General features: G+C 34.5%; 1 protein-coding gene across 1 annotated transcript; it reads right to left on the bottom strand.

Annotated features, from left to right (window-relative positions):
* Positions 1 to 372: 372 nt before the first annotated feature.
* Positions 373 to 11,942, bottom strand: LOC128234349 (endoglucanase F-like). Its single transcript, XM_052948541.1, has 13 exons — positions 11,883 to 11,942; positions 11,215 to 11,404; positions 10,608 to 10,722; positions 10,021 to 10,113; positions 7,969 to 8,139; positions 7,151 to 7,335; positions 6,647 to 6,806; positions 4,004 to 4,115; positions 3,643 to 3,793; positions 2,392 to 2,536; positions 1,632 to 1,797; positions 1,135 to 1,325; positions 373 to 468 (listed from the first exon to the last, which is right to left on the bottom strand). The coding sequence occupies exons 2-13, from the start codon at positions 11,395 to 11,397 to the stop codon at positions 431 to 433; spliced, it is 1,710 nt and encodes a 569-aa protein (XP_052804501.1). The 5' UTR covers positions 11,398 to 11,404; positions 11,883 to 11,942; the 3' UTR covers positions 373 to 430.
* Between the last annotated feature and the right edge of the window lie 4,906 nt (positions 11,943 to 16,848).

The following is a 16,848-nucleotide window of genomic DNA, read 5'->3' as shown; positions in this document are numbered from 1 at the left end:
CAAACATGTTTAAATGAGGTAATTATGTTATAAATGATAAATATAACAAAAAGGCGAACAAGATGTATACATATGTAGATTTGATACCTTACATTTAATTTGATAATATATTTCACAAATAGTATTAAAAAATTGCATGTGCAGAAATTATGGCCAGTCCCTTAAGCGTTATTAGTATTAATAAAGTTAAAAACTAATTTTAACCAACTTTATTATTCATTTGGCACGTAACAATTTCGTTTTGAATAACCAAACAAATTATACATAATACCGTTGTAGCTTTAATGTTCTTGTTATATTTTGTATTTTCACATTTGTCGGTGATAGGAAAAACCAATGAATATATAAACAGCAAAAAACACAAAATCAAACAACATTACTGATATATTTATTGAAAATTAGTACATATCACATTCGTTTTCGATGGTTTTTAAGGTAAATCTCCTCTCATGTAGAGTGCCTTTATTCCTGGAATGAAATACAAGTATATCATATTTACAATGGTTTGCACAAACACTTCTAATAAAAGTGCATTGTGATTTCAATAAATTGGCTTTAAAAGGCAGCACCATATGTTCTTCTTTCAAACATTCTGTGTGTATAACTTCCAATTCAATGTTTTCAGGGAGAAAAAATAGGCCCTTTTAATCTATATATGAAGGGCATTAGGGCCCAACAAGAACTGAGAACCTTCTAAATTGTGTCGAAAACCAAAAAATCAGTATCACTTCACACTAAGTCAGTTAATTTAAACAGTTAATAACTCGAATATAGAATGTTCATGAAGACCTTGTAAAATGTTGAACATCTAAGTTTCCCCTCAAATTTTTAATCTATTGTTATTTTGGACAGTATTAAAGGCAACCTTTATTGCATAAGTGGCTTCTTATTACCGAATTCCCAGTGGTTACACTGTTATGGCTAATACATATATGCCACAATTGACTTAGAGCCAACATGTCAGTGTAAGTTTGTGATAGTTTTTTAACTTAAGTGCCACTGCTAGCCTGGAACCAATAGTATAATGTAAGCTTGTGATTGTCGAGTGTGTTTTAACATATCTGCCACTGCTGACCGGGAATTCAAATGTAATTTACATTTAAGTATGTGGTCGGGTAAAGTGCTAACGCATACCTGCAACTGCGGACTGGAAACCAGCATTGTAGTCACAGGCGACTTCATTGGATACGTAGTCCGACCGTTTGTCTGTGTACTGCCCATTCTGGTTCGGTCCTCCTACGAGAGCGCCGTACAGAACATGTGGGTTAGGTCCGTCACGTTGCATGTTGAAACTCGAACAAGGGGCCGGATACATGGGACAAGAGCTGTTAAAGAGGAACAGTAAATTTCAACTACAGAGAAAAGTGTGAAGTATTAATAGGAGGAACGTTATATTGGTTTTAATTGGATATGTATTTTTGAAATTTCTGTGTTTTAATATATTAAAACCCAGAAACAAAACCAGAACAAAAACTAAAAGTACTCAATAATGAGAAAATAACAACAGGGTTTTAAATTAGCCACGATATTGTTTGATCGAAAACAAAATCCCAACCCAGAAGACAGACGGATAAAGAAACAAGATGTTAGGTAAACACAAACCGGTTTTCGTTAATAAATACGTGCCATACCTAGACCTGTGATGTGGCTGTGTGGGCGGGTTTGTTCCGAAGCCAACGACGAAGCTCCGCCCCGCGTCCCCAAGCATGAAGTTAATCTGTGACTCAGCCCACTTCTGGTACGCCTGTGTATGCACGCCTTGCAGGGAAGCCATTATGGCAATCAGTGCCATGTTTGCTGCAAGTATGTGTATGTATTGAGTTAGAAAGTTGGCTTATTTGTATGGAGGCGTTGAATGATAGTCATGAGTACTTGAAGACGTAGGGTGTTTACAAGCATTGATGTGGCAAGTATGTCACCTAATGTCACAATTACTGATCACTATCGTATTTCTTTGAGTAATTAATATGAAGGTCGGTTATGTTTCTGGATAAAGCCACATGAACAAATTGCTTAAAACATACATGTATATATAAAACATGTAGTTTGATGAAACACAAATAAATCTGTTGTTACCCAATGATACACATACATAATTGTTGCCGCATGGACTATACATGATTTCATAGTATTCATTTATTTTGAATCACAATGAAGCCTTTCCTTTAGATATGTTCTCTAATATATGTTTATGCATGTGTAGTCCATCTTTGTGGCTGTGTGGCGTTGTGTGTGTCTTGTTTAGTATCGGGAAGTCATTTACCTCGTGAGTCATACAGTCAACATATTCTTTAAGTTGTTGAGTAGTTCTGTAATTCAATAGTGTTATTAATACACATTTTTTATTTATACATTCGGTAAAACTAGAGCTTCCAAAAATTAAAGTCGTACCGGAGTATCTATTGCTGCCCCACTGCGAACGGAATGCGAGTCCATTGGGCGTGTAGGGAATGGTGCCGCCCGGCATCCAGTCGGTGAAGGTCGCTTCAAGGTCAGTCTTGTAAATGTCTTTCTTGGTTACTTTGTACAACAGCACCTTGACAATAAAAGGTTTCATGTGGTTGAGGAATTCCCTGAATCAATTCCAAACATGAGAAGACTTGTATAATGTTGTTTTTTTCTACAGATCCGTTTCCATACAGATGCAGATGCATCTTTCTCAAAGTCGGAAGTTGATACTTAGTGTAAGAATGTACCTTTCTATTTTCAAGTGCAAAAAAACATATAATAACAACTACTCAAAATCATCACCATACAACTTTTGGATCGATTGAATCGAGAGAAAAGTGTGGCATTAGGGCGCTAGCCTACCATATGTCCGGTTAATTCCTTTCAACATAGACTTTTCGCACGCTGCACCCCGGATATATTCCGTCTTTTTCAATACGCATAAAAACCTCATACATTTGCCGATGTCCTAATCCCAAGACTAACCCCATGTTGTGCTCGGGCTAAAACGGGTTTCTGTGATAGCAATACGCACATGACCCTTCCATGTATCCACATAATTCCATCAATGGCAGTCGACAGGCCGCTCCCGCGGTAGATCGGCTTACCTTTTCTCAAACATCCACACTTACCATTATGGCCTCCTGAGATGTTCTCGTTTGTTTGCCTGGTCAAGTTCTGCGACCAGGATCTTGTGCTTTCAACTCACCTTAACATATACCGGTCATGCACCCGGAGCTGATGTTCTGCCGTATCCGGGCAACAAGACTCGTGAACAGGTGTTTCATTGACCGTTCCAAAGCGGTAATCCAGTCATTTATAGATGAAGTAATTGTGATGCATGAGATGTCTGTGTGAAGTGTCTGCACGTTTAGTGTCTCTTCTTCAGCGTTTTTCGGCCCAACCCCGTGTCTTTTAGCAGGGTTCATACAATATTGGACTACTAGGATTGTCGTTGTAGCTTTCATTGTACAGTAAAACCCCTCTTTTCAGACCAACAATGGGACTTCGAGAAAATGGCGGGGTGGTCTTATTACTGTATTTGTGCTTATTAGGTTTGTGAATGGTCCAGTGGTGGAATTCATTAGATGTCTACTATGTCCATGTTGAACTGGGTATTGGTAATGTGAGACTATAGTGAATACTGTTAGAGAAGAGAAAATAGATAAAAGTAATATAACCCTAATGACTTACCATGCATCCAGATATTTTCTCGTCCCATGACTGCCCCCAAGCTGCGCCCGAGATGTAGTTGCTTTCCGCCACCTGAAAGTAGTGGGGATCTTTTGTGGCCAGAAACATCCAGATACCTCCCCAACACATCTCGTCCTCGATTGCGTCAGATCTAACGAGGACATGGATAATAAAAGTAGTTATATCACATTAAAGTTAGCGGTTTTATTATTTGCTATCATAATACCCTGTCTTTTAGAAGCCCCACCAGTTACACATAAAAAGCAGATAATTATCTAAATAATGGATTAGAACGAATATGTATTGTTCTAGTGTATCTGCTCATGTATTTCCATTTATTTCTGATTAAGGGAGTATAAACCTGTAATACGCTGATGCTGCGCTGACACTGTCCGAGTATTTCCCCGGGAAGGCCTCGGCAAAGTCGAACAACTGCGTGGCGTGTTCTAACAGTTTCGCGGCGAATGTGTCGTCTGATATAACAATTTCAGCATATTATAACATGTTGCACTTAATCCGTTGTTCTAACACTTTGACCAGATACATTTATTATATTTCTAGTTTCTAAATCTCCAAATTATGTTTGCTTTCGTGCATGTTACGAGGTAAAATTCTAAAAAGTCTATTATACATGGTCCTTATATACTGTAGCCATAATCTATTTTTATATCCAAATAGCAAATTCATTCGTCAAATAGTTTTTGTTATCATCACAAGTATAGTTTAGTTTAGTATTTTTCCTATTTTCGAACAAAAAAGTATTTTGCTTCCAATTGCAATTCTTTTAGCACTGAAGAAAACACGTGTTGTTTTTTTAATTGCATTGAGTCAAATTCAATGATATTAAATGAATGGTAATACATTTGTCTAATCGTTTTGTTGTTTTTTTGGGGTTTTTTCATGAAGCGCTTTTTATCTTCGTAATTTGGCCGCAAATTTGCCAAGAAGATACCTTTGCATGCAGAAGATGAAGTTTCCTTTTACTTCCATAATATTTATTTCTCCGTAATGGTTGTATAATTGCATTATTTAATTGGATATTCTGGTGCTTTCTTTACACTATTCTGGTGTATTTGTAGCTAGTATCACATGGTGTTAAAGTAGCCATGGTCATACAACTTAAGAGGCAAATGTATAATACTTAAATTTGAATTCCTTATATTACAGCAAAACTATAGCTTAAGTGTCGAAAGGCGTGCGTCTCTGAAATAATCTGTCATTATCCGGTCGAGTGTGTTACAGTTCAGGGCTGTTATTCAATTTTGGTCTTAATTGGATCTAAGAAAGGTGTAGCTAATCGGATTACTTCTTATTAATAACTGACCCATAGAGTAAATAAATTCAATTATACATTTCCATACCATTAATTTAAGTTGGATATTGAATACCACCACAGACGATATTCAGCATTTTAATAGTCAATTTCAGTTAAGGCTATTTGTCTTCAAAGTTTACAATTTTAGTCTAGTCATTTTTTTATTCTCTCAGATCAAGTACAGTATGAAGTTAATGAGGTTAATAATAAATGTATTGCAATGTAGAGGCTCAAAATGAATTTTAGAAAATATATTATGTAAACATATTACCTTTATTAAACAATGGTAAAGTCACTTATTAGTTAAGTTATTTCCGAACAACAATTATGGTGTATTGGTGAACGAAAAAAATAAATGAATTTACTTAAAATTGAATATTTATATATATTTATTATTCCAATATATATAATTTATAGCATAAGTTTACATGCAAGAATTTTCAACGATTCTGTCTGACGATATCATTTGCCATTTTACACAAATAAAAATGCATTATTCGTATTAAAACAATGTTCCATTTAGTACATATTTCGATGTCTGTAAAAGCATGGTCTAATAAACTGTTTTTACTCATTGTCAAAAGAAAGACATTCAAATAAAAATAAAATCGTGACCTAGTTCGTTGCATATTTGACATTTTATTGACTGGTGTTCTGTTCTTATTCTGTGTTTTCTTGTTCGTAACTTTATGAGTGGATACAGTTATGACTTTGGAGTTGGGTGAAGAAACTTTTCATTCGGAGAAATGTTTGAAAGCGTTTAAAAATTAACTTTTGCTTGAAATTTGAATTTGTGAATACAATGTTGATAACACAAGATATTTTAACTTAACAGTTTAATCATTTTATTTGATAACTTTTCATTATCCCAGTTAATGTCCAAATTTAATTTAAATCGTCCTTGTACAGTGTTGTCAGTTAATGTTTGCGTTGTATTAAATATACCATGCATTCAATAAATAATGTTATGAAGCTGTTTTATAAAGTCCTAAGGAAACATGTGGAACTAAATGAATAATAGATGTTTTCGAAATATAATTAACTGTCAACGGCAGCATTCAATATCCAGGTAATTTCATGCATCCTCAATTTTCACACAAATGGTGCCCCATTTAGTGAAAAATTGAATAACGCTCATTTTCATTTCAAATATCACTTTGATTTTGATTAACTGCTTTTGAAATGAATTTAAAAAATAACGATATTATGATTGGAAGCGTTTCTCCATTTCCACAAAGCAAACCTTTGGGACGTTTAAATATTAAAATATGAATCGAGTTACCGATGTTAACATTGCTAAATTGCGCATGACAGTATTGTTATTCATTATTTATATTATAGCGATCTCATGTGCCGTCAATGTCACTACCATTCCAAACTTGTTTCATAATTCATAAACTACTACGGTTATTTTATATTACCTATAATATTTCTTGTTGTTATCATGTTTGTGTGGGCAAATGAGAATCGAGGATTTTTCGAATATTCTGTTCATTACTTTTACGTAAATCAATTCTGACGTATGAGTCTACCACATATTTAGAAGCTTTATATATTATATTTCACGATACATGTAAGTTGATTGTGGGACATATTCGACTTTTATTAGGTTACTTATAATTTACACTTCGTCATATGCCTTTAAACCATTTTAAACAAAAACAAAATTAACAAACAACAGCAACCTACTCCTGGTTTTGAACACAAGGTAGCTAGCGGCGAATGCTGCCGCGGTTTCTGCAGCAACGTCACTCCCCGGATGTTGCTCGTCAATCTTGTACGCGGGTCGCGCCATCGTCATATTCTCTGGCCTTCCCCAGTAAGCGTGGTCTTGGCCTCCATCACCTACCTGATCAGATAATATTGATCCTACTGACTTGTTTATGTTCAATTGTGGAAAAACCACTGATATTACTTACACTGGAGAGGGTTTCTGGGTAACAACCTGTATTGTTGACCCTTCTATGACACAATTCACGACTTTTTACCAGACATATCTCATTAACAGACAGCACATTTCTCACATAAGCTTTGTTGAGATGATACCTCACTGGTTTTAAACATAATTAAGTTATCGAGTAGATTAGTAAAGACGATTGCATAGAACTGAAGTAATATCACTTGCCCTGGAAATAAACACATATGACTACTAAAATAATACGCCGATTTATCAGATACCAAATCAATCTTTACCTGTACATAGTATTCATGCGGCGCGACATGACACTTCATCAGATACTCTAGCGGCCACTGAAGACAGTCGTACATGTAGTCTAACTGTCCGGCGTCCACGTATGCGTCCTTAAACTCCAGTAGACCCCATGCAAGAGAGGTCACCGAAAAGGCCATTGGGAAGTTGAATTTCACGTGATCGCCAGCTAAAAAAACATTTGAACAGTTGTGGAATTAGTTCTATTCAAAACCATATTTATCACATCCGTTGATGCTTGATTACCCAAGAGTGTGTTTTTTTCTCTTTGGGAAAAACTGGAATCTCCAAAGGAAACCTGACATTTTTTTACGGATCGAAATAAACACATATGAACTTAGCATTTAAGGATGAAATTAGCTTTTCCCTTTTTTAAAATCGTTGCCAAGGGAGTTGAGTGTGTTGAATTTACCGATACTATCAATCGACATTCGCTATCAATGAATGCTTTATATAATCATACTTTGACAATCCCATATTATGAAAGGATAACTGTTCCCAGAGTTCATTCAAGTAGCAGAAGGTTCGACACAATATGCTACACGTACAGGGCAATACTAGAACAAACTTACCAATCGCTCGTTAAATTATCTGAGAATTGTATCATTTATGAAACAATATGCCATAAGTAGAGGCTAATACACGTACACATGTACCAGACGCTCGTTAAATCCTCCCAGACTTGTATTAATTTCCACCGTTGGTGTAGATTAATGCACATACAATCCGTACCATCGCACCAGCCCCCCCCCCACCCCCTCCACCATGTCAGATCCTACTTCAAGTCTTCAAATGCACGTACCATCGTACCAGCCCCCAGTCAGATCTTCTCCATTATTTCCCTTGTCCCCGAGAGCCGAATCACCGCGCCACGGGATTCGATTGGTCGACGGAAGTTTACCGGACCTCTGAGCCTCGTAGAACAGTATGGACTTCTCCAAAACCTCATTTAGATCATACTTCGTGCCATCCGCTGGGGAATCGTATTAAGGTAATGAACATGTCATGGCGTGTTTTATTAAGAACTTATGTGTACCTTTGCTGTTATATACGTTTATCTGTAAGGCCAATAGAAGATAATTGCTAAATTTTCATCCAAATTGTTTTTAAAATGGAGGCGGGGGTAACATTTCATTTTAGATGACTGTTTCACCGCCCAGGGGCAGGTTACGTTGTTTTGACACACAACGCCCCCGTCCGTTTTTTTTTATCAATTTTTTTTTTTCAAATTTTAGTAAGAATATGATGTGGTAACTGTAACTTGTGAAAATTGGCAAAAAAATATTTATTTTTTATTTTTTTATTTTATTATATTTGTAAAGGGTGACGACTTGACCCTGAATTTCCATGTATTTGCCGACATGACCCTGTTTAAGAGGCTATAACTTTATCAAATCTTAACAAAACTCTACATTTTTGGACTTTTCTTGTAGAGTTAGTGTCAATCTTGAAAAATGTACAGTTTTAACGAAAACAAATGCAATTTCAAACCCGAATTTCCTAAGACATGTTACTCGACGAACCAACTACCCGCAAATTTCACCGAAATTTTCCAGACTAAAATGCATTATCCCGGTATTGCACCATAAATTCAACACGTGTGCTTAAGAGAAACAATATATCTATCACGATACAGGTGAAATGGAAGTCAAATATCGTCCAACAGAGCCGTGCACACGATTTACAATCTTTGTTTATTTCTTTACGCATATGCCGACATGGACATTGCGCAACCGGAAATTATTCACGGCGCATGTGTTGGTGCCCTGCTTGCATCTACGATATAGTTGCAGCGTGGGTAAATTTGTTCGTGTATACACATACTAGCTGGCATGTATAATTATTGTAAACAAAGTACTATCATTGTTTTTTAGCATGCACGGCTCTATGGAACGATATTTGACTTCCATTTCACCTGTATCGTGATAGATATATTGTTTTTCTTAAGCACACGTGTTGAATTTATGATGCAATACCGGGATAATGCATTTTAGTCTGGAAAATTTCGGTGAAATTTGCGGGTAGTTGGTTCGTCGAGTAACATGTTTTAGGAAATTCGGGTTTGAAATTGCATTTGTTTTCGTTAAAACTGTACATTTTCTTAAAGATTGACACTAACTCTACAAGGAAAGTCCAAAAATGTAGAGTTTGGTTAAGATTTGATAAAGTTATGGCCTCTTAAACAGGGTCATGTCGGCAAATACATGGAAATTCAGGGTCAAGTCGTCACCCTTTACAAAGATAATAAAATAAAAAAAATATTTGTTTTTGCCAATTTTCACAAGTTACAGTTACCACATCATATTCTTACTAAAATTTGATAAAACAAATTGATAAAAAAAAAAAAAAAAAAAAAAAAAAAAAAAAAAAACGGACGGGGGCGTTGTGTGTCAAAACAACGCAACCTGCCCCTGTGTTTCACCGTTGAATATATGTTCATTCCCTTTCTTATTTCATAATGGCCCATTGTTTACATCAACAACGGTTGGCATGAATAACCGCCGTACCGGACCGATACGCAAATACATGCCCTTGTTCAACATTTTCATTTGAGTCAAAACAATTTAAGGGACGGCGGAAAAGGGGGGAAGGGCGGGGATGAAAATCTAGCAATTAATTTAAAGTCGCCTAAAGGGGTTTGAATTTAATGCTATATTTTTAGTTGCATTTTTTGATGTCTTAAAAGAGACCATCAATTTAGGAAATTTACTTTTATTATAAGCTTATGGTACCTTGATTTGTCAAAATTGTCTATTAGATGTTTTTACTACAGACTTTGTTTCATTTTCAGGTATTAATTTAAGAAAACATACAATAATTAATAATTTGGTGGACTTTATGATGTCTAACTCACAATCGGGTGGGGCACTGGGAGGCACGAAGTTATCATGTCCAAGGTTGATCAACTCTGCCGTACCTTTGGGGGCGGACGTGCCGGGGTAGTTTACTGAAAATCACCGATCTTTTATATGTGAATAGTACAACAAAGTTTGTCTGCTTTTACATCTGTAATCAGCTAATTGTTCTTACTTTATTAGCTTCTGGTTATCGGTTGCTCTGTTTGTTTTACTGTTGATTAAAATAGATATAAATGCATTCAGAATGCACGGATAAGACCATAATTAATATCGTTAAAAGGAATGTTTATGCACAATGTTAATCAGATGCAGTTAGACCTAAAAACTATCTGAGCCTAAGGCAACGGTCCCACAAATGCTTGTTTGAGTAGAGACAACGTTTGTTTGTTTGTTTGTTTTCAACTTCGGTAAAAACAGAGTGAATGCTTCCTATTACGTTTCGTATGGTATGAATCCACTCATAGCGTATATCCTGTACACTCCCAGCTACTTACAGTGTAACTAATAATAAACAGTCAAACAAATCAAAAAATAATTAGAGGAGAACGCGGTTTGTCAAATGTAATTGTAATGCGCCTCTTACCGAACATTTGTATGTGCAAGGTATCCCCTTTATGTAGAATTCCATTGTGCTGCTTGTTAACTAGCGTGAAATGGGTATTGTCTGGTGAGTGACTAATCACATCTCCCATCCATTCCTGGAACAAACGATGGGTCATGCTAAGACGCTAACATTATGATATAAATTGTTAATGCATGATATTGTATTCTTTCTTTGTACATGTAGTATAATTTGTTAATAGAACGTATAGAATATGCTTGCAAATTATATCTGCGTAATTTTCTTCATAATGAATACTTATCAATGGTCCTGTGCGTCATAAGCGTGACTGTCTGCAAGTCCAATCGTTTACAGAAATGTATTTATGTGCAATTCCGATGATGATGATGATGATGATAATGATGATGATGATGTGTTATGATAATGATAAGATGATAATGATGATATGATAATGATGAGATGATGATGATGATATGATGATGATGATGAGGAGGAGGAGGAGGAGGAGGAGGATGATGAGGGTGATGATGATGAGGATAAATATGATGATGATGATGATGATGATGATGATGATGATGATGATGATGATGATGATGATGATGATGATGATGATGATGACCATTCTTACGTCAATTAAGGTGATGGGTGCTGAGAAATTGATCTTGACCTCCCATCCCACCACCTCTTCAGTAATCAGGAAGTTCAGATCTCCCTGAAAACGGCCTGTCCAATCGCTCGTTATCGTTATGGGTACGAGAACAGCTGTTGACAGGCAACAGACACTCGCTAAGCAACTCAGGAATGCCAACATTACTGTTCTGAAATCGATATGAAATAAGATCAATAAATTGCCATCTTAGTTTTAGGAGATGTTAGTTCTATGCAATATAACCAGATACAGACTCCGAAACTTTATACGCCAGAAGTACATGAATTAAAACGTTGATAACAAAATATATCGGTCACCAATTATGTTTAGCATGAATTGAATAGATATGTAGAGTATACGTACATCAGATCACATCATCATTCGGAAATATTTCAAATTGTCTAGAGAGTTATTTGTACGACAATCGAAGTCAACCATTAAATACAATTCATTATAGAAACATTATTTATTTAACATTGTGATAAAGTATCTGTATTACTAGTTTATATCACCTGTTTACTATGACACCCGTTAGTTTAATGACTCATTAAATGGTATTTAGATTACTCTCAAATACATCCTAGTTGAACATTTCAAATTTTTGAAGATTTAAAAAATACTTCTTTATAACTTCTATAAAAGTGTACCTGATTGAAGATGGACAGTCCAGCTAATGTTTAACCAGGAGCAGCTATAACCAGTTTACGAACCCATGTCGAGATATAGCTCATGTCTTATCTTTGCTGTTATATCAATTTAAGGCTGGATTGAAACGGGAGATGAAATCATGTTCATAACAAATTTACGGACTGGGCTATAGTTAGACATTTGCATTTCTTTAACTCTTATTTAAACTCTGGCGTGCTAACTTATTTATTTCTTAAACGAGTTAAATAAGTTTGTGTAATAAAATGACAAGTTTTTTGGGGAAAAAACATAAACATAAACAAAAACAAAGATTACTAATTGTTTTATATGCGCTGGTGATGACAAAGATATGCAATTTCTTTGCAGTGCATAAATATATTTACTAATTATAATAAAGTATATATCCTGTATAATGTGGTCGAGACACCTGACGTTTAAGTTTGATTATCAATTCAGATCTTCAAAAACTAACAACATGGTCAAGAAATTAGCTAGTCACGTTCAATCCTTTTAAAACAGTCAATGATTTTCTCTAGGAAACGAGATGAAATTATTCATTCACCCTTGTTTATGCACAATTCTAAATGGAAACTCATATCAATTCAGTTCCCAACAAACCTGGCAGGAATTGGGTATGCTACGTTGCCTTCAATTTGTACCTCTCTCTCTCTCTCTCTCTCTCTCTCTCTCTCTCTGTGTGTGTGTGTGTGCGTGCGTGCGTGCGTGCGTGCGTGCGTGCGTGCGTGCGTGTGTGTGTGTGACATTGACAGCCTTATGATTGACTTTGAGTGGGACACCCATGCATCTAGATGAAGAAACATAGAGTTGTTCTCTTTTATAAGATAAAAAAGTACTTCCTTTATCCCCACCAAACCCTTATCTTCTTAGAAACTCTGAAAACGTCCCCCTATATGTTTGTTGAACCCGGTCATATGAAGGAACATTCCTTCCAGCTACTATCCGAGATTAGGATCACCTTCAACAAGCGACAAGGGAGTCTGAATAGTCAAATCTTTCAAATTTAAACTTCACGCACTTAACTATGTCGGTTCAAATCAAGCGTTGCCGTCTACTGCTTGGTCGAAATTCTCTTCACCATGATTTCATTTGTAAAGGGAAGTTACCTATGCGTTGAGTCTTATGTATCAACCGGTTTATCATTAGATAAGTCATGTCAGTCATTTAAAACAAGATATTCATGTAACTGAGATGAAATTTTGTTTCCTCGCTGAAAATGAAAACTTCGAAAGATTGTTTTCAAAAGGCAACAGTTCTTTTAACGAATGCTTATCATTTCATTGTGGAATGTTTGTCACGATGATAAACACTAGTTGTTGCTACTTGTCTGGAATTATTTTTGAAAGTCACTTTTAACGAAATACTGACAAAACTAACAATTACCCACTTATATATATATGTGGTAATATTGGTTCGGACAGTCAAAACATAGGTAAGCCTACTATGATGTTTTTTTTTTTTTCTTTTACAACATCATTTGGCACGTTTGAAAAACTCCCTGGCCTTTACAGTATTATGAGCATATCCTGGTACTGTTCATTTTGGTAAACGCCATTGCATTTACAGTGGTATACAAAACGAAATTTAATCAAGGAATTTGGACTTCTACATTCTTGATGCTCAACTTGTGTTTATATATAAGAACAATCATAATAACTGTTGTATTCAAAACGAAATTTAATAAAGAAATTAAATTGAATTTAGACTCCTACATTTATAAGAACAATCATAAGCACCTGTTTACATTGCAAATGATGCTTAAGTGATTCTGGTAGATATTTTGTTGCAAACCTGTTCCTAAGAGCAGAGTTTTTATTTATGATGAATCATCGTATTTAAAAATTGTTAAAAATATTTTAGAAATTTGGACTATCCATTTCTATGCTTAATAAAAACAATTGCGTAAAAAGTGCATATTGGAACATTTTTCATTGTCCAATACAGAATAAGTTCAGGATTGTATTCAAATGGTCTGAATTGAAATTATCATAAACAATCTTTCTACATTTAATTGATAATAAGTTTTATGAAAAATAACAAAATTGCAGAAAAATAATTTCGCTCTCTCTCTCTCTCTCTCTCTCTCCATCATTTTTTGGCAAAATCTGTGGAACAAATCTCTAATTACTATGTCAGTTTAAAACTGGAAATTTGCCATTGAGAGTGTAAACTGGACGTTTTATTGGGGAACTACTGGATCTAAGAATATGCAGATTATGCCAGCTAAATCATATTGACGACGAATATCATTTTCTTTTTGAATGCAATCGTTATACGTTTGTTTCTCGTGAACAAAATAATTTCAGACCAATTAGTCAACCATGATATAGACAGTAAAGTATCCATTCTAATGTCCTCATACCCTAAGAAACTGTCTAAATATATTGTAAAAGCCTACCTGAAAAGATGAACTATTATGTACTCTTAATGTGATATTTGATTATTTTCTATCGCTCTTGGAACTCACATATTGTATCTGTTATACCATTTTTGTTATGGTACTAGTCAATTTATGTTATATACCTTATGGTACTTTACACTTTAGATATGGTGACCTATAAAACCAACGTGCCGGGTACAAATGATTGTATATATGTTATCACTATTCTGTTTGAACTGCATACGTCAACAATAATAAACAATTTACTTACTTACATACTTACTTACTTACTTACTTACTTACTTATAGCATGTTTGGGACAAATTTACAATTGCAAATTGAACAACAATATGAAGAGTATCTCAAAGAAAGAAAATCATAAACTCCTAGAAATTAACTTTAAAATGTCATGTCATGGCTCAAACGATGAGTCAAGTATCGCTTGAACAAGGGGAGGGAGGAGCCTTATTCTTATTTAAAAGTCATTCGAACCAAACACAAAGGGGGACAACTGTAATATAATTCAGAAACTTGTATTATTTTAAACTAAACATAAACAAATAACATTTCGGACAAATACATAAATAGGTGTGTATTTAAGAGGTTAACAATTCCCTTGATGTCGTCTGATGATTTGTAGTAAATAGCGGGTAGCGAATTGAAGTATATACAACAATGACATGGTAGTTTCATACACATACATACTACATAAACATACATGAATTAATCACGTACATGGCCATTCTTGAAGAATTATAAGAGACTTAAACATTTATCACAATATATATCTTAAACTTACCTATCAAATATACGAATAAAAAGTAATGCTTATTCGCTAATCGTAATATAATGACTGTGTTAAAAATGTTAACGAAACCCATATCTATAAAACCGTAATTTTAACATTACAAGGTGCACTTTATATCAGATTGACAGTAAACAGATTAGCAACATATATAACAACTATATAAAATATTGATGTCACAAAGTAAAACAATATAAGGCATCAGTTTATAAAAGACACCTAGAGTAAAAGAAATAAATCATGATTTGAATAACATACATTATATTCTACCAAGACTAAAGTAATGATTTTTAAAAATGGTGGCAGGTTAAGGAATAATATTAGTTTCATAAATAAGGGGGAAAATTTAGAGATAGTCAGAAATTTTACATACTTGGGTATTGTCTTTACAAGTGGAGGCTCTTTTACAACAACTTTTGATACACTAGCAGGACAAGCATTTAAGGCTATTTTTAAATTAAATTCATTTTTAATAAAATTCCCTTCAATTTCCATGCAAAATAAATTAGATCTGTTTGATAAATTAATTCTTCCAATTTTAAATTATGGATCAGAAATTTGGGGTCTAAATAGTTCTCTTGTTCTAGAAAGAGTTCATTTAATTTTTTGTAAAAAAGTTTTAGGTGTTAAAATTCAAACTCAGAATAATTCCATCTATGGAGAGCTTGGTAGAACTTCATTGTTAAGCAGAAGAGCTGTTAATGTAATAATATATTGGTTAAAAATTGTTAAATTAGAAGATCATAAATATACTAAAGGTGTTTACATTCAAATGTGTAGTTACATAGAAACACAGCCAAATTGTAAGTCTTGGGCAAAATCTGTATGTACTTTGTTACAATCTCTTGGATTACATTATGCTTGGTTGAATCAAGGTGTTGGTGATGAAAATATATTTTCATTTATATGTCTTTGTTGAAGTCTAGACTTAATGATACATTTATCCAAAATTGGAGGTCAGAACTTAATAACTCGTCACGTGCAAGAACTTATACAATGTTTTGAAATTTTTATGTTGCAACCTTATTTGACAAATGTTAATATATATATATATAAATTTAGAAAAGATCTATGTAAATTACGAGTATCATCTCATAGATTAGAAATAGAAGCAGGAAGATGGCACAGACCTGAACCAATATCTTTTGAAAATAGAAAATGTATTGTGTGTGATGTTTTGGAAGATGAATTTCATTTTATTCTTGAATGCCCTCTGTATAACGAATTACGAAATTAATATATCAATAAGTATTATCGAAATAGACCAAACGTACCACATTTTGTTGAATTAATGCAATCCGAAAATGTTAAAGTGAATAGAAATTTAGCCATGTATGTTAATTATGCATTTAGTTTAAGAAACAAGTATCATTATTATTATGACTAAACAGCATATTATTTCTAATTTCTATGTATATCAAAACAGATTTCTGCCAACATTATTATCAAGTCTTGGTGGGTGAATAACACGGTGACCTCATTTTGATCATTTAAAATATCAAAATTGTCAACAACAGGATTTACTTGTTCAAAAGCGTTTGATATCGTGTTAAATTCTGAGTATGTGTGTCACTATTTATATCGTACCAAAATGGTGTCTGTTCTCCGACTCCGTTAACATAATACATAAACAGGTTGTCGACGTGATATATACGTTACGGGGTTAGTAGGTGACCCGATATGGGATATACTGGGCGCATGAAACCATATTCGGGTTCGAGCTTCGCTCACGCCCGATATGGTTTCCTTTGCCCCGTATCGG

This window comes from Mya arenaria, chromosome 1 (assembly GCF_026914265.1).
Source record: "Mya arenaria isolate MELC-2E11 chromosome 1, ASM2691426v1".
NCBI lineage: Eukaryota > Metazoa > Mollusca > Bivalvia > Myida > Myidae > Mya > Mya arenaria.
The sequence above is the reverse complement of the archived record's forward strand: the minus strand, read 5'-3'. Positions and strand labels throughout refer to the sequence as shown.